The sequence below is a fragment of the Lampetra fluviatilis genome, chromosome 23 (assembly GCF_964198595.1).
Source record: "Lampetra fluviatilis chromosome 23, kcLamFluv1.1, whole genome shotgun sequence".
Taxonomy (NCBI): domain Eukaryota; kingdom Metazoa; phylum Chordata; class Hyperoartia; order Petromyzontiformes; family Petromyzontidae; genus Lampetra; species Lampetra fluviatilis.
Window position 1 is genome coordinate 9547149 of NC_136297.1, and position 18227 is coordinate 9565375.

Sequence of the window (18227 nt, forward strand, 5' to 3'; positions counted from 1 at the left end):
CCCCTCCCCACCACGTACCCTGCCCCTCCCCACCACGTACCCTGCCCCTCCCCTCCACGTACCCCGCCCCTCCCCACCACGTAACCCCGCCCCTCCCCACCACGTACCCCGCCCCTCCCCTCCACGTACCCTGCCCCTCCCCACCACGTACCCCGCCCCTCCCCACCACGTACCCTGCCCCTCCCCACCACGTACCCTGCCCCTCCCCTCCACGTACCCCGCCCCTCCCCACCACGTACCCCGCCCCTCCCCACCACGTACCCCGCCCCTCCCCTCCACGTACCCTGCCCCTCCCCACCACGTACCCCGCCCCTCCCCTCCACGTACCCTGCGCCTCCGTCACGAACCAGAACCGCACGCGCGCCCCGTGCCCCTGGATGCTGGAGTCGGACTTGAACTGCGCCGTCATGCGCGACCCCGCGCTCTCCAGGGGCTCCAGCACCTCGGGGTTCCCGCACAGGCGGCGCAGGGGGGGGCCCGCGGGGGGGGCAGCGGATGCCGCCGGGGGGGGGGCACCGGCGGCGGGGGTTGGGGCCGCCCCCCGCCGCGTCGCCGTCGAACACGGCCACGTAGTCGAAGGTGCACTCCTGGAAGAGGGCCGCCTCCATGTCGAAGAAGGTGAACTCCAGGTGGACCTGGAGAAAAGGGACATTCCGGCTGGGTGCGGGGTTGGGGGGTTGTCGAGGACATTCGGCCACGCTGGCCGAATGACGGTCACGCACGGCTGGGTGTGACGGCCGTGTGTGTGTGTGTGTGTGATCACGTGGTTTAGTGGTACAGTACTTGGGTTGAAGGTGGACGGGTTGCCGGCCCATCGCGCCTGTCCAGAGCCCCCTTTGGCCACTGTGGTGGCTACAAACGCAATGAGGGCAATGGCCGATTGAAATTGGCCCTCCCCCCATGGCACTGCTCACCACAGCGTTGACGTCCGGCACCAACCAGGAGAGAGCGGGTTGTTTGGCCTTAACGTGCACATAGCCTGGCACAAGCGCCGTGGTGACGTCACCGCCACTTAGTGGCGAACGGGGGTTGTTATTGTTCTTCTTGGTTCTTTCGGTAAAGTCACGTAGAAGGGAAGTAATAAAATAATACAAATAAAACATAATAAAATAATTCTCACGACGTTTCGGCCACAACGCAAGCAGAGAATTATTTTATTATGTTTCATTTTTATTATTGTATTACTTCCCTTCTACGTGACTTTACCGAAAGAACCAAGAAGATGAATCCCTGCGGTCACGAAAGCTTTAAATCGAAAGTTGTTATTGTTGTCGCGTTTGTTCACATGGATGCGTGTGTGTGAGTCCACCCAGGTGTGTGTGTGAGTCCCCGTGCTCGTACCCTGAATCCGGGCGGTGCGTGCAGGGTCCAGGTGCACTGGTGGTTGGCGGGGTGCGTTGCCGGGTACCACGGCGTTGCAAACACCCCCGGCTCACGTAGCGTCGCGTTGCACGGCCAGTCTGCGTGCGGCAGTGACGACATGGTGGTTACGGTGGTTCTCTGACGATGACGATTGTGGTGGTAGCGGTAGATGAGGATGATAATGTTGGTGGTAGTGGTAATGATGGTGGTGGTGGTGGCAGTAAATGATGTTGATAGTGTTTGGTGGTGGTGGCAATGATGATGGTGGTAGTGGTAATAATGATGGCGGTGGTGATGGTGGTGGTACCAGCGATGATAATGACAGTGTTGGTGGTGGTGGCAATGACGACGACGAAGATGACAGTAGCGATGGTGGCAGTGCTGCGGTTCCTGCTGCTGCTGCTGCTGCTGATGATGTTGCTGCTGATGATGATGCTGCTGCTGCTGATGATGATGTTGCTGCTGATGAAGCGGACCCTGACCACCTGCACTAAAGCCCCACACGCACCCTCTCTCACTCCCCCCAACTAACTCGGAATCCCCCCCCCGACCCCCCCCCCCCCCACCCGGGACCCGAACTCGTACCCGACGAGTAGAAGGCTCGGAAGCCGGCCGCGCTGCCCGTGCCGTCCGTGGCGAAGCGAAGCGCCACCTCGCTCGACGGCGAGGTGAGGAGGCTCCCGCCGGGGCGGCTCCCGCACCACGTAGCCAGGAGGGGGCCGCCGCCGGCCGGGTCGGCCCCCCCCCGCACCGACACCCAAGCCCCCCCAGCCCCAGGGCCACACGTCGCACCTAGAGGGGTCGGGGGGAAGGGGGGGGGGGCAAGTGGTGTTAGCGAGCGCCCGTGAACGTTGCGAGGACGCAACGGCTTGGGTCAAGCGCAAGGCGCTCTCGGCGCGCTACGGGCACGCCGCCGCTGTCGGCTGGCTTGACGGAGGGATTGCCGGCGTAAGGCACTACCACTAGAGTGCAAGGAATGTTTTTTGGGGTTAGATTGCGTAAATATATAAGTGTGCCTCGTTAGAACCCGCCACCACCCGACTCAGCCAACTAGTAAGGCTTGTCACGTGAACATTACGGATGATATTGGTCGCGAAAGCGTACGTGTTAAACCCGAGGTATGGATAGTCCACAATCATCCTATGGCATTGTACCCTCTACACACACACACCGTCACACACCACACATCCAGACACACACACACCGTCACACACCACACACACCGCTTCACACACACACACAACGCCTCACACACACACATCCAGACACACACACACTGCCACACACACACACTGCTCCACACAACAACAACAACCGCCATTCGCCACTAAGTGGCGGTGACGTGACCACGACGCTTGTGCCAGGCCATGTGCACCTTGCTCCACACACACACTGCCCCACACACACACATACACACCGTCACACACACGCACACACCGCTTGACACACACACACACACACACCGCCCCACACACACACACCGCCCCACACACACACACACACACCGCCCCACGCACACATACACACCGTCACACACACACCGCCCCACACACACACACACCGCCCCACGCACACACACACCGCCCCACACACACACTGCCCCACACACACACACATACACACCGTCACACACACGCACACACCGCTTGACACACACACACACACACCGCCCCACACACACACACATACACACCGTCACACACACACACACTGCCCCACACACACACCCACACACACCGCTTCACACACACACACACTGCCCCACACACATACACACCGCCCCACGCACACACACACCGCCCCACACACACACTGCCCCACACACACACCACACACACACCGCTTCACACACATACACATACACACCGTCACACACACACATACACACCGCCCCACACACACACCGCCACACACCGCCCCACACACACACTGACCGGCACCGCCGCGCGTGTGCAGCTGGAAGTGAGTGAAGTTGAGGGCGACCATCTTCCCCTCCGGGACGGTGACCTTGAAGTCGCAGGTTCGACTCCCGCTGTAGTTGCGTGGCCACAGAACCGAAGCCAGGGTTCCCATGGTGCCTTCGAAGCTGCCCCCGCAGTCTGCGGGATGCGTTGTGTGCGGATATGGGGAGCGGCGGTGTAGCGGTTAGCGCGCTGCGCGACCCGAGTTCGATTCCCGCTCACGGCCAACACCGGTGACGATTATCTGCACCAGTCCTGGGCCTCCCTAGGTCGACCCCCCCCCCCCCACCCCCAGAAATGAGAATATTTATTTATTTTATTCGTACTGGAAGAATCCGATGAGCTTTCAAGCTCTTTTTTTGCAGATCGTCCGGCCCCCCCCTCTCGTCCCCCACCCGCCCCCCCCTCTCGTCCCTCCCCCCTCCCGCCCCCCTTCCCGCCCCCCCCCTCTCGTCCCCCCCCCCTCTCGTCCCCCACCCACCCCCCCTCCCGCCCCCCTCTCGTCCCCCCACTCCCGCCCCAACCCTCCCACCCCCCACCCCCTGCCCGCCTCCCCCTCTCGCCCCCCCTCCCTCCCGCCCCCCCTCTCGCCCCCCCCCCCCTCCCCCACCGGTACCCACCCGTCGTCTGCCGCATCTCGAAGTGGTTGATGGGGCTGGCTCATGTTGGTGACGAGGCTCCCCACGTCGCTCTCCATCAGGCTGCTGAGGTGGCACTCGAGGGTCGCCAGCGAGTAGTCAAACGACCTGCGCACACCCCCACCCCACCCCTCGGATTAGTTCGCTCACTCCCGTAAACAACCACAACAACCACAGCAGCAACAACAACGCATCGCTCGCTACCCCTTCTCGTCGGCACTGTTCTATCGCGCACGATGGCAGCGGCGTGTTTCCAGGAGCTCGACGATGAATGTCTGCTGCTGGCTACAACGAGAGCTGCTGCTGCTGATGCTGCTGCTGCTGATGCTGCTGCTGCTGCTGATGCTGCTGCTGATAATAGTGACGCTTCTACTGCTACCGCTGCTGAGTCTGTTTGATCGTGACGCTGTGGCTGACGATGCTGCTGCCGCTGATTATGATTTTGCTGATGATAATGTTGCTGATGATGTTGATGCTGATGATGATGATAATGTTGCTAATTATGATGATGTTGCTGATGCTGATGATGCTGCTGATGATGATATTGCTGATGATGGTGATGTTGCTGATGACGATAATGTTGCTGATGATGCTGCTGCTGATGATAATAATGTTGCTGATAATGCTGCTGCTGCTGCTGCTGCTGATGATGATTATGACGACGTTGTTGCTGCTGCTGATGATGATCACGATGTTGCTCATGTTGCTGATGATGATGATGGTGGTGGTACCGGCAGATGAAGGCTGTCTCACGCAGGCACAGCATGGCGCAGCGCGAGGGCCCGATCTGGCGCACGGTGCGGACCCAGCCGTGGCCCAGGAAGGCTCCCGCCGTGCCGAGGAAGGAGCGCTCCAGCGAGGCTGCAGGGAAACGCAGCAAAATCCACACTCAGACCCCACTTCCGATTGATGACGGTGGTCCGAGCGGTGACGACGCTGTTTGCCGACGGCGGTCACGATCGCAGCGATGGAGTTGGCGGTGGCGGTGGCGACGCCGAAAGTCAATCGGTGACCACCAAGTAACCTACTCGGTGCTTACCCAGTTACCACTGAATGACCACCGGTGACCTCTCAGTGTTCAGCCCAGTGCCCCCCGCCCCGCCCCCCCGCGTACTCAGGCGCTCGAAGTGCATCACGTTGGTGCCCAGGTCGGTGCGGATGCCGCCGACGAGCGCCGCGAAGGAGTTGCTGAGCTGGCAGAGCCTGGCCCCCACCACGAAGTCGAACGAGTTGCAGCGGAACCTCGCCTCGTCCAGGCAGCGCAGGGCGCACTCCGCCGTGCTCACGTTGGCGAACACCGCGTGGTTGCGCCCGGGGATGGCGCCGAACCCGTAGGGAAGGAACTGCGAGAGGGGGCCCTCTGCGCGCGCCGAACGAGGAGGGAAAGATTGGGGGTCGGGAAGGAGGAGAAAATGAGAGATCAGCAGATCTCTCCCCACCCCCCCCCCAGTGACTCGGGTGCTGCTACGGGGTCTCTCAGCAGATCTCTGCCTCAGTGTTGCCACTTTCTGCCCCCCCCCTTCTCTCCCCCCCCCCTTCTCTCTCCCAGAGGTCGCAAACGGGTTTTGATTCCCTACCCGTACCCGTACCCTACCCGAAATGAGTGACAAACGGTTACTCACCAGTGACTCACGGCCTACCCGTACCCGTAGCCGGCCGCACCAGGGTCGCAAACGGCTACCCGTACCCGTACCCGGCCGGGTACGGGTAGCCGGGCATCGGGCAGGGTACGGGTATTGGGTACCCGGTTGCGACCTCTGCTCTCTCCCCCCCTACCGCCGAGGCGTCTATAACCTCGTGCCACGTGCAGCTCCCTCGCCTACTTCAGCAGTTTATTTTCTTGCTGTGGTTGTCCCACCTGATGACGATCGCTTGTGTTGCGATCAAAACGTCGTGATCTATTATTATTCTTCTTATATTATTATTATTCTTCTTCTACCCACGTGACTTTACCGAAAGAACCAAAGAGGGGGGATTCCTGCAGTCACGAAAGCTTCAAATCCAGAAGGAGGAGGGCTGCGTTGTTGATCGCTGTGAGCGAGGTTTCATTCCTTCATCGCTCGATGGTTTCCGGAACGCTGCTGGGCCCATACAGAGGTTGGATCGTGGTTGCGGTCTGTGGCACGCGAAAAAAAAAGCATTGCTGCTGCCTGAACTGGTCCTGGGCCTCAACTAGGTCCACTCAACCCCAAATGAGTGCCCGGTGTGGTTTGTAATAACGTCGCCACTGGGGAGACAAAGGCGGCCGGGCGTGATGCTGGCCACCCCACCCCTCGTGTGCCGTTCCGGCCATCATAGATGTTACTCGCGAACAGCACTTGCCGTAACAGTCTGTTGAGACTATCTGAACCGGTCTTGGGCCTCCCCTAGGTAGATTCAGTCTCTAATGAGTACCTGGTGCAGTGTGTATACATCACCACTGGGGTGACAAAGGCGGTCGGGCGTGGTGCTGGCTACCCACCCCCTCGTGTGCCGTTCCAGCCTTCGTAAGTGCTCGCTAACAGCACAGGCTATACGGGGGATCTTTGTCTCTGTGTAGAGGCTTAGGACGGAGGGCAGATGAGCGACGCTCACAACAACGAGCAAGAGCGGGGGGCGGCTAAAACACAGCCAGACGGCGCCAGGTTGTGCATCTGCCAGTCATCTCAGTTTACCCATAACACCTGTGTCTGCCCCATGTCCCCCTGCCAGCAGCAAGTCTTCGACACTTGACGTTGTCTCAAGGTGCACCTAGCCTGTCACAAGCGGTGTGGGGGACGCTTTTAGGGCACTTGCCCCAACGGTCTGGTAGAGAGGCAACGCGGCGGAGTGGCGCCTTTGTCTTCGTGTTGTGTTACCATGAAATTTTTATCGGCACTCACTAGGCTACTCCACTCATTGCCAAGGAGATCTTTGTGTCTGTGTCTGTGCGGGGAGGGGCAGTGTGGTGCTATCAACCCGGTGACCCCAGTTCGCTCTCGCGGCCAATCTCGGTGACGAATATTTGAAACGGCCCTGGACTTTTCCTGGGTTAACTCAGCCGCAAATGAGCACCCGAGCCTCTGCCTGTCTGTCTCCACACGTTTCACCGTCTCTCTGCCCGTCTGTATCTCCGCGTGCCTATCCATCTCCGCGCGTCTCTCTCTGCGTGCCGCGTCTTCTCAGCACCCACCCTCCACGCGCGAATAGTGGTCCGTGCCCTCCGCCACCTCGAGGCCGTGCTCTCCGCTCAGCCCTTCTCCGTGCAGGGCGCATGCCCCCCCTGCTGCCCCCCCTGCTGCCCCCCCGCCGCCGCTCCAGTCGAACGAGGCGCAGTGGAAGCCACGCTCCGACAGGCACAAGAGGGCGCACTCCCCCGTCGAGACTCCTCGCACGTGCGCCCTCGGGGCGCCGGCAGTGGCCCGCAGGGCGTGGTCCGGCACGCGCTGGAATTGCCGTCGGAACGGATCTGCGGGAGCACGGGTTGGGAAGCCGTGCAGGGAGGAAGGGGTTGAGGGGATTAGGAGATGGTGGATAGAGGGAGGGAGGGGTGATGTGTTTTGTAATCGCGTGGTTGACGTGACACGTGTGTACACGTGGATGTATGTATGTTGAACTTGTGCACGTGTGTGTAGACGTGTGTGTGTGTGTGTACGCGAGTGTGTGTGTACGCGTGTGTGTACACGTGTGTGTGTGTACACGTGTGTGTGTGTAAGCGTGTGTGTACACGTGTGTGTGTGTACACGTGTGTGTGTGTAAGCGTGTGTGTGTGTGTGTAAGCGTGTGTGTGTACGTGTACACGTGCAGCCCCTGGCAGTCCATCACGGGTACGTCACGTGGTGTACTACCGACGGTCCTCGAACGCCGTGGATACATCACGTGGTACACACCACAGGGTACATCACGTGGCACATTGCGTAGAACGTCACAGATCCAGTCATGTGGTGTAGGTCCTCGGTCCGAGAACATCACAGGGACCTCACGTGGCACATTACATTGAACATCGCAGGTACATCACAGGCTCATGTGATACACATCACCTGGAACAGCACGCGCCGTTCACCTGGCACGCGGCTCTGAACGCGTGATCTCGAATTCACGCGACCACAGTGAGTAATCCCGCAGCACGAACAATCACAGAGTAATCCTGGGGTAATCCCCAGAATAATCGAGGGGTAACTGCCGGAGTAACCCACGGATAATCCCACGGTAACCCATGGGTTATCCCACACAAGCTCAGGGGTAATCTCAGAGTGATCCGTGGTGATCCCGTTGTACCCCTGATGATGATGACGATGCAGCAGAGCGAACTGATCATAAATAAATATAATAAGGGGGGGAGAGGGCACTTTCGCCGATAAGACACCATCAGTGTGAGGGCCGCCACACGTTTGAAAACTTTGGGGGTTTAAATTTTGACTTTAAACTTTCGTGACTGCAGGAATTCGTATTCTTGGTTCTTTCGGTAAAGTCACGTAGATTCAAAAAAAAATACAAATTTTAAAAATTCTAATAAAAATGTTACTGCAAATAATAAACGCAAAAAACCACAATAAAAATAAAGAATACACATTTAATTATATTTTACTATTTTTATTTGCATTCTTTTTATTGTAGTTTTTTGCTTAAATTATTTTCAATTTTTTATTTATTTATTTTTATCTACGTGACTTAACCGAAAGAACCAAGAATACTTTCGAGGTTTGACAACAGCACGATGATAATGGGAGTGTTTTGACATTTTTCGATTTAAAGCTTTCGTGACTGCAGGGATTCATCTTCTTGGTTCTTTCGGTAAAGTCACGTAGAAGGGAAGTAATAAAATAATAAAAATAAAACATAATAAAATAATTCTCACGACGTTTCGGCCACAACGCAAGCAGCCGTCCTCAGGTGAATAACATTCTTCACCTGAGGACGGCTGCTTGCGTTGTGGCCGACTTTACCGAATGAACCAAGAAGGTGTTTTGACATGTTGCGTAACACGACAAGAGTATTCGCTCGCTCTCGTATTGGAGAGAGAGAGGAACGACTGATGGCACAGACAAGCAGGAACGGCAACTGCCAGCCGGCACCAACAATTGCCCAAGTTCTGCGGTCCTCATTTCAGGGTGTTATCGACCAATGAACGAGTTGTTTGTACGTGTGGGGAAGAGGACACTGGGGCATCAGGAGAAAACCCAAGCGTGAGGGGGAAACACTCTATCCCGTACAGACAGAACGGTGTGGAGTCCCACATTTTTGTTGCTGTACTGAATCAAAATTCAAAATATGTATTCGTTACTGGAGGAATCCGATGAGCTATGAAGCTCTTTTTCACAGATGTCCAGTCGGGGTGGCTAAGAACGTTACAACAATAAACGATTTTTTTAAACGATAGGAATGCAAAGAACAATTAAGGTAAACAAATCACCCAAACACGTACAAATGCAACATTAAACCATCCCCACTGCGAGCTGAGGTCCGGCTGTCGTCTTCCTCGACGTACACGCGAAGGGAGTCACCGACAACATTATACTGGTAGGAACCTCCTGGTTACACCAGCCCACAGGGGATTATTGTGTCCGTCCGTCCGTTGTGCAGGGAGGGGCTGGGTGGGGGGGGAGGGGCTGGGTGGGGAGGGGAAGGTGGGGAGGGGCTGGGTGGGGAGGGTGGGGCTGGGTGGGGAGGGTGGGGCTGGGTGGGGAGGGGCTGGGTGGGGAGAGTGGGGCTGGGTGGGGAGGGGCTGGGTGGGGAGGGTGGGGAGGGGCTGGGTGGGAGGGGTGGGGCTGGGTGGGGAGGGGCTGGTCACACCGTGGTGCCCTTATAAAACTCAACGTTTAACCTACTCACGCCGGCTTGTGCCCGCCCTCACAGTCGGGCATATTTGCGGAATACACCACGCCGCCGTTGACCCTGGCCATTGACCGAGCAACCCAACGTTCCTACCAGCTCCCTCCGCAGGAGGAATGTGTTTTGTCTATGTGCTGCTCTAACGTTACCTCCACGTCTTCGTGCGAGACGCTTACAAACAAACCATCCCCCTGAACAAACCCACCACGAAAAAAAGTTTTTTTCGGCGAACCGAGCAACTCGTAGCGTTCATGCCCGGCGTTTAATCCCGCGGTATTAAATACAATAATAATGAATAAACATTCCGGGTTTATTAGCGGGACGTCTTAATGCGTTAAGCACTTCCCTCGTGACGTGGAGATGGCGAGAGAGAGAGAGCGAGAGCGCCGATTACATTAAACCGTGACAATGGTGTCGCAATCATCCGGCGCGTGCAGCGAGTTTGGCTGTCCCATACCTCTCAACCCCTTAGCAGTGCCTCCTACCTTATTACAGACAAAGTCAGACCTTATTGGTCACCCCGTGCCCCCGTTATAAAATCTCAACGTTCATCCTACAAAGTCCCATCACAAGGTAGAAACACAAACTAATGGGCACATTTTCTTTAATGTGCCCGTATTGAAACGGCTCTACGCCGTACGGACCTGAAAACTCAATTTCCCTGTAGAAGAACACGCGGTAAACCGTGTGGGTTGACAGCAAAGCTGTCGGGTGGGGTAAGTTTAAAAGTTCAAAGTTAATTTATTAGGTATAGCCCTGTGAGCCATTCGGCTCTTGAATCGGGTGCAACCGCAACAAACAAAAAACATGAACAAGAAAACATCTTATAGTGACTATGTGCAAACAGAAAATCCAAGAAAAGACAGCAAAATATTGCAGAAAAAATCACCGTACACCAACCCTGTGCAAATATCCCAGTGGTAGGGGTGGGGGTAGGTGGTAGGGCTGTGGGACCCCCCCCCCTTACTCCAATACTCACCCTGTTGAGCCTTGACTCGAGGCCCCGTCCAAGTCGCGAAGACGAGGAGCAGGAGGAGATGGAAGGGGAGCCGCTGAGCTCCCCCCAGGATTGAGAGGGGAGCCATGTCTCACGTGGCCTGCGCTTCATCACACGTACGCACGTACGCATGCAAGTTGAACCTCGCTCGCGCCGTTTACGTAGCCAACGGCATCGTGACAACATTCTTTACGCAACCCGGATAAATTTGTCGTCGTCGTCGTCGTCATCATCATCGGCACCATCTCTCGGTCCGTAACAGGCAAAGGCGCGGCCCTGCAACTGCTCGCTCACGTCACTGCTGGCGGAAAGACTTCCGCTCGATACTAGGCTCGAAAGAAAGCTGTCTCTGGTGTGGACCAATCAGTTTCAAGGACAATGCATATACGGTCAGAGTATGTTTTTTGTTTGCGTTCTGACCACTAGTATATGTGGTTAATGCAGACATGATACCTTGTAAAAGGTTTCAGTTTGGTATTGATTTGAAGCTTTCGTGACTGCAGGAATCCATGCTCTTTGGTTCTTTCGGTAAAGTCACGTCGGTATGATGACGGACGCTTGTGTTGCGCCCGAAACGTCGTGATTTATTTTATTTTATACCAAACGTGACTTTACCGAAAGAACCAAAGAGTATGTTTCAGTTTGGTGTTTTAACATCTTAACACCTGTTTTGTTGCCAGAAAAAGGTGAAAACCTCTTCTCCACGAGAGGGAATGTTTAACCTGCACTCCCACCCTCGCCAGACCTATTGCAAGAGTGTACGAGCACCCACACTTTACCCCACCGCACGCTACCTGCCGACCGACTTAACCGTGGCATACACGTTTATACTACCGGTTGGAAGGGAAATTTGAGAAACTCGTCCGTTTTTACCCGCCGCGCCTAGAGATCGAACCGGTGACCTCTGGAGCATCAAGTCCAGTGCGATTACCATGGACAACCACGGCAGGATCGGCGTCTCTCTCTTTTTCAACAACTACAATAATAGTGGCACAGTCACGCTCGTTGTCTTACCAGGAAAGCCTCACTGGTTCTCAAGGATGAGTGTTTTGCAGCAGCAGCAGTAGCAGGATCCCTACCCCACTGCGATGTTTGGTCCCCCCCCCCACCAGTGCCGGATGAAGCTAGTGCGGATCCTGTAGCATATGTTAAAGGGGCCCTAAATGTAAAAACGCAGACATATTAAAACACATTTTTAACTTGTACAGTAAAGTAATTATATTTTTTCATTTGCTATACAGCCAGATATTACGACAAATCGCTAACCTTAAACACTCAGTCGTTCATTGAAGTTGAAGGCGGTATAGTACTATAGTAATAGAGCAAGTGCAGAATCACTGAGCCGGAATTGACAGCTTGAAAAATTTAGCGCGGGACCCTTGAAAGTGCGAGGCCCGTAGCTACATATGTAGCTACTTTTGCTACGAGGATAATCCGGCACTAGCCCCCCACGAATGAGATGTTTGGCTTCGTGTGGTTCAGAGAAAACTCGAGAGTGGCTGGAGACAAACCACCGCACAGATGGATTGTAGAATCCCTTGCCGCACTGCCACCTCCTGGCACCACCTCGCAGCCCCGACATCCCCGAACCTGGTCTCATTCATACCCAGGCAGTCTCCCGTGCGAGGTGCTGACCAAGGCTCAAACGTCTGCGGAGCTTCCAAGATGTGCCGAGACCGGGAGCCCCCGACGTAGTTTAAACGCTGACGTCTACGTCCGAAATTCGTGAAACTGGACAAACTCTGCACCGATCTTAATTTGGAGCTTTCGTGACTGCAAAAAATACTCATTGGTTCTTTCGGTAAAGTCACGTATTAAAAAAAATTAATAAATTAAATACTAGCATACGACGTTCCGATTGCAACACAAGCAATCATCATCAGGTATAAATGAAATAGCAACAATAATCTAACCAGAAAACTATAGACAGACATATAAGCAGACAGATATCACCAAGATACATAGAGAGAGAGCAACACATAGGCACAGAGAGCTATTTATACCTGATGATGATTGCTTGTGTTGCAATCGAAACGTCGTATGCTATTATTTAATTTATTATTTTATCTTTATACGTGACTTTACCGAAAAAACTAAAGAGAAACTCTGCACCGGTTTTGACGTCTTTGAGAATCATCATCATCATCAGCAGCAGCAGAGTCTAGCTACCAACATCTCCATGACTACCGTGTGGTCCGTTTTAAATTTAAACTAAACTATGTTTTAGTCGCCGTATATATTTAACTAAACAATTCAACTATTATTTATCTTATCAGGTAAGGTCCCACCGAGCTGTATAGCTCTATCTCAGAAGCGACCTGGCCACAAATGATAGCTCAACCAAGTGGCTTATCGCCACGTGGAAATGTATAGCGGTCATCAAATTCTCTAAACGCGTGCTGATTCTAAATTCACCGTGGAAGTCATGAGCGGTCCTCATGGAAATTACAAATTCTCATTGCGGGGGGCGGGGGGCATCAAAAAGACGGACGATCATTGTTGTCGACATCCCACAAAGTAGTTAATACTTTATCGACCTAGACTGCGAGAGTGTGATTGGCGGTGGCAATTATTGTTGAAATTGTATCCGTACAAAGGTTGTTGGAGGGGCGGTGAAGGCGGTGCCTCGATCTATTTCACTGCACAGCGATGTGAACCCCGCCGGGCAACCCGAGTTCGATTCCCGGCCACGGCTAACGCCAGTGGCGAGTGAAATTTACCAAAAAGTGCTCCTGATCGAGAGTCGAATCTAAGCTTATGATATTGCAAACCGGTGTTTTTGTTGTTGTTAAAACTCGAGGAAGTTGATTTGTTTCGCTTACATACGTCAAGGCCAATTGCATTTCCTACGAGGAAAGGATAATTGCCTGAAACGTCGCCTATTATATATTTGTTCGGCATTTCCAGGCCACGGTGTTATTGACGAAGGTGTTGACATTTTTTGGGCGCTATTTGTTCTTGTGCGCAACCACTGCCAACGCAGCGGCGGCCTCACCAAATAAATAATTTATTTCAACAAAAACTATTCTATACCCACCAGTGAACCGTCTCTCTGGCTCCAGTGGAGCAAGTAAAGAGCTGACCAACCCCACTGCCGGCTACTGGTACAAAGACAAAGGCCCCCCGTGTAGCCTTGGCAGTCTTTTTGGGTCAAGTGTCGTGTGAGCACCGGTTCAGGCCGTGCAAAGCCCACCGCGCGAGTGGGTTGGTGTGGCCTCGCCAAGCAGCGGGTACTAATTTAAGGCCCAGTCGATCTAGGTGAGGTCCGGAAACCGATTCAGATATAATTCACCGGTGATATTAGCCGCTGCCGGCAACTGAAATTAGGTCGTCGGTTTCGTATATCCGATCGCGCTAACCACTGCGCCACTGCTCTCCTACCCTCTCAAGCACACACTCATGTACACATACAGAGAGAGGCACACACACACATGTACACATACAGAGAGAGGCACACACACACATGTACACATACAGAGAGAGGCACACACACACACATGTACACATACAGAGAGAGAGAGGCACACACACGCACACATGTACACATACAGAGAGAGAGAGAGGCACACACACACATGTACACATACAGAGAGAGAGAGGCACACACACACATGTACACATACAGAGAGAGAGGCACACACACACACATGTACACACACACAGAGAGAGTCACACACACATATACACACAGAGAGAGAGAGAGGCACACACACATAGGTAGTTCACCTGCGGCTTACCTGTGCGAGTTCCAGAGCCGTTCCCCGCGGGGCAGGTAAGCGTCAAGCAGAGTTCTCTCTCCCTCTCTCTCCCCTCCTCTGTCTCTTGATCTCCCTTAACCTCTTATCTCCCCTCTCTCCCTCTCAGCTCCCACCCCCCTCAGCGTGTGCCTGCCCGCGCTACTCCCGCGGGGTTTAATAGGGATTCGAGGGGGCGGGCTACTATGGCGATGATGGGTGATGGTGGGCGATGATGAGTGATGGTGGGTGATGATGCCGACGGCGGGGGTGGTAAGTGTGCCTAGCGGCTTACCGGCGTCTGAGAAGCTCACTCACGGCGGAGGGATGGAGGGAGGGGATGTGGGAGGAGGAGTTGGGGGGGTATGGAGGGAGGGAGGGAGGGGATGTGGGAGGAAGAGTTGGGGGGGGGGTAAGGAGGGAGGGAGGCAGGGGAAGGAGGGAGCGAGAGAATGGATAGAGATGGGAGGACGTGGTGGAGGGAGATGGAGCGAGGGAGAATGGAGAGAGAGGAGGGATGGAGGGATGAAGGGAGGTAGGGGAGAGAGGGTGGGGTTGTTGGGAAGGGAGAGACGGAGTGAGGGAGAGAGTCCTCGCAGTGAGGGATGAAGAGAGAGGGGAGGGGGGGGTGCAGGGAGACGGCGCGACACGAATGAATGGGCAGGAGGAGGAGGTCGTGGGGGCTGAGTGGGTGCCGATAGAGGCGAGGGGCATTGGGTTTTAATGGGGAGCCATGATGCGTGCAGGCTCAACACTTGCGACTCCTTATCATCACAGGTGTGTGTGTGCGTGTGTGTGACAGTGTGCGTGAGTGTGCACGTATGCATGTAAGAGTGTGTGGGTGTGTGGCGGTGTGCGTGAGTGTGCACGTATGCATTTAAGAGTGTGTGCGTGTGTGACGGTGTGTGTGAGTGTGTGCGTGTGTGTGTAATGTGTGTGTGTGTGCGTGTGTGTGACGGTGTGCGTGAGTGTAATGCGTGTGAGTGTGTGTGTAATGTGAATGTGTGTGTGTGTAATGTGAATGTGAGTGTGCAATGTGAGTGCGTGTGTGTAATGTGTGTGTGTGTAATGTGAGTGCGTGTGTGTAATGTGAATGTGTGTGTAATGTGAATGTGTGTGTGTGTGTGTAATGTGAATGTGTGTGTAATGTGTGTGTGTAATGTGAGTGCGTGTGTGTAATGTGTGTGTGTGTAATGTGAGTGCGTGTGTGTAATGTGAAAGTGTGTGTGTGTAATGTGTGTGAGTGTGTGTGTAATGTGAATGTGTGTGTAATGTGAATGTGTGTGTAATGTGAGTGCGTGTGTGTAATGTGAAAGTGTGTGTGTGTAATGTGTGTGAGTGTGTGTGTAATGTGAATGTGTGTGTAATGTGAATGTGTGTGTAATGTGAGTGCGTGTGTGTAATGTGAAAGTGTGTGTGTGTAATGTGTGTGAGTGTGTGTGTAATGTGTGAGTGTGTGTGTAATGTGTGTGTGTGTAATGTGAATGTGTGTGTGTAATGTGAGTGCGTGTGTGTAATGTGAAAGTGTGTGTGTGTAATGTGTGTGAATGTGTGTGTAATGTGTGTGAGTGTGTGTGTAATGTGAATGTGTGTGTGTGTAATGTGAGTGCGTGTGTGTAATGTGAAAGTGTGTGTGTGTAATGTGTGTGAATGTGTGTGTAATGTGTGAGTGTGTGTGTAATGTGAGTGCGTGTGTGTGTAATGTGAGTGCGTGTGTGTGTAATGTGAGTGCGTGTGTGTAATGTGAATGTGTGTAATGTGTGTGTGTGTGTAATGTGAATGTGTGTGTAATGTGTGTGTGTAATGTGAGTGCGTGTGTGTAATGTGTGAGTGTGTGTGTAATGTGAATGTGTGTGTGTGTAATGTGAATGTGCGTGTGTGTAAAGTGAAAGTGTGGGGAAGCGGTAGTCCAGCGGTTACGGTGCTGCGCTACGAACTCGGCGAACAGAGTTGCGCCTCAAATGAGTACCTGGCGCGGTGTGTCAACGTCGCCAATTGGGGAGACAAAGGTGGCCGGGCGTGGTGCCGACCACCCACCCGCTCGCCTGTGCGTCTGCCGGCCTTCGCAGGTGCTGCTCGCTAACAGCACTCGCCCCAACAGTCCGTTGAGGCTACACGGGTGATCTTTTGCCTGTGCGATTGGTGTTTGCGTTGTGCGCTAGCGAGCGAGTGAGTGTACGGTGTGAGAATGTGAGTGTGGCTGGCCACAATCTTTTCCTGTTGCCTCTGGATGGAACACCAGGAGGTGGGTGCGTGGGTGGGTGGGGTGGAGACGTTTCAATCCCCTGGCCCGGCCGAGTGAGGTTTGGCCAGGAGAACTCGCGGACGATCTGTCCTCCTTTGGTGGGGTCCGACAACGTGCTTCACATTGTCTCTCTCTCTCTATCCTTGTGCTCATTTGATCACGATAAAGTCACGTAGAAGGGAAGTAATAAAATAATAAAAATAAAACATAATCAAATAATAATTCTCACGACGTTTCGGCCACAACACAAGCAGCCGAAACGTCGTGAGAATAATTTTATTATGTTTTATTTTTATTATTTTATTACTTTCATTCTACGTGACTTTACCGAAAGAACCAAGAAGATGAATCCCTGCAGTCACGCAAGCTTTAAATCGAAATTTGATCACGATAGTTTAAGGTGGATGGGAGATGGGGGGGGGGGGGTTACTAACGCACCACGATGTTCCTCCACCCGTCTGTCTGACAACCGCGAGGAGGTTGGGGCTTTTGAATCTGCGACGCGCGGTATGTCCGAATGCTCGCTGGGGAGGAGAGGCTGCCATTCCTCCGTCGGAAGCTGGACCAGTACCATCCTTCGCGTCTTATGGAATGGAGACGGGAAGTCGGGTGGACTGGTACTGGCCCCGGTCACCATGAGAGATGGGAACAGGCCTCTCTCCACTTGAGACAGGATAACGTAAAATAAAATCCCATGGAGTGGCTCTTCTGAAGAACATATTGAGATCGTGGGAGCGTGGCAGTGAGGTGTGGCAGTGAGGATGCGGAAAGCCGTGGGTCCCAGGTTATTCTAGGCTTACCTTCCCATCGGAGCGCCGCGGTATCGAGATGTTAACTCCCTCGCCTGGTATACAGGACGTCGTGGGTTTGATCCACGACTAGGGAGACCTCCTGTATACCTCGCCTGGTATACAGGAGGTCGTGGGTTCGATCCTGACTCTGACGCCTGTATATTTGGAGTATGCATGTTCTCCCCGTGGTCGCGTGGATTTTTATCCGGGTCCTCTGGTTTTTCCCTCTACGTTTAGAATTAACGTGCATTTATCGAGTCTTTAACTGTTTTAGATTTACCCACAATAAGCCACTTTGTTGAGTGATCATTCGTGGCCAGGTCGCTTCTGAAAAAAAGCTGTATAGCTCAGTGGGCCTTACGTGGTAAAATACTTTTTTTTAAAATAGTTTAGTGTGCGCACAGACAGCTGAGGCGACTAGGGAGACCTCCTGTATACCGCGCCTGGTATACAGGAGGTCATGAGTTCGATCCCGACCCTAACGCCTACTGTATATTTGGAGTTTGCGTATCTCTCTCGCCCCGCGGTCGCGTGGATTTTTCTCCAGGTCCTCCGGGTTTTCCCTACACATTTAGAAACATCATTTGTGGCCCGGAGGCTTGTGGAAAAAAAGCTACAAAGTAGCTCAGAGGGCCTTACTTGGTAAGATAAAATAAAATAGCAGGAGGTGAGGAATGATGGTGACCGATACCCCCACTGAATGTAGCCA

General features: G+C 53.9%; 1 protein-coding gene across 9 annotated transcripts; it reads right to left on the bottom strand.

Moving 5' to 3' along the window:
• Positions 1 to 501: 501 nt before the first annotated feature.
• On the bottom strand, positions 502 to 14901 carry LOC144940746 (uncharacterized). Of its 9 annotated transcripts, none has more exons than XM_078867133.1 (11): positions 14778 to 14862; positions 11763 to 11907; positions 10731 to 10848; positions 7113 to 7388; positions 5076 to 5321; positions 4693 to 4822; positions 3944 to 4069; positions 3297 to 3461; positions 1948 to 2154; positions 1342 to 1460; positions 502 to 635 (listed from the first exon to the last, which is right to left on the bottom strand). In XM_078867133.1, exons 3-10 carry the CDS (start codon positions 10834 to 10836, stop codon positions 1433 to 1435), a joined length of 1284 nt encoding a protein of 427 aa, XP_078723259.1. In that variant the 5' UTR covers positions 10837 to 10848; positions 11763 to 11907; positions 14778 to 14862; the 3' UTR covers positions 502 to 635; positions 1342 to 1432. The 9 variants fall into 9 exon arrangements, with proteins under 9 accessions (XP_078723259.1, XP_078723255.1, XP_078723256.1 ...); XM_078867129.1 differs by lacking the exon at positions 14778 to 14862 and adding an exon at positions 14486 to 14768; XM_078867130.1 differs by lacking the exon at positions 14778 to 14862 and adding an exon at positions 14486 to 14768 and having other exon boundaries at positions 10731 to 10853.
• Positions 14902 to 18227: the final 3326 nt, after the last annotated feature.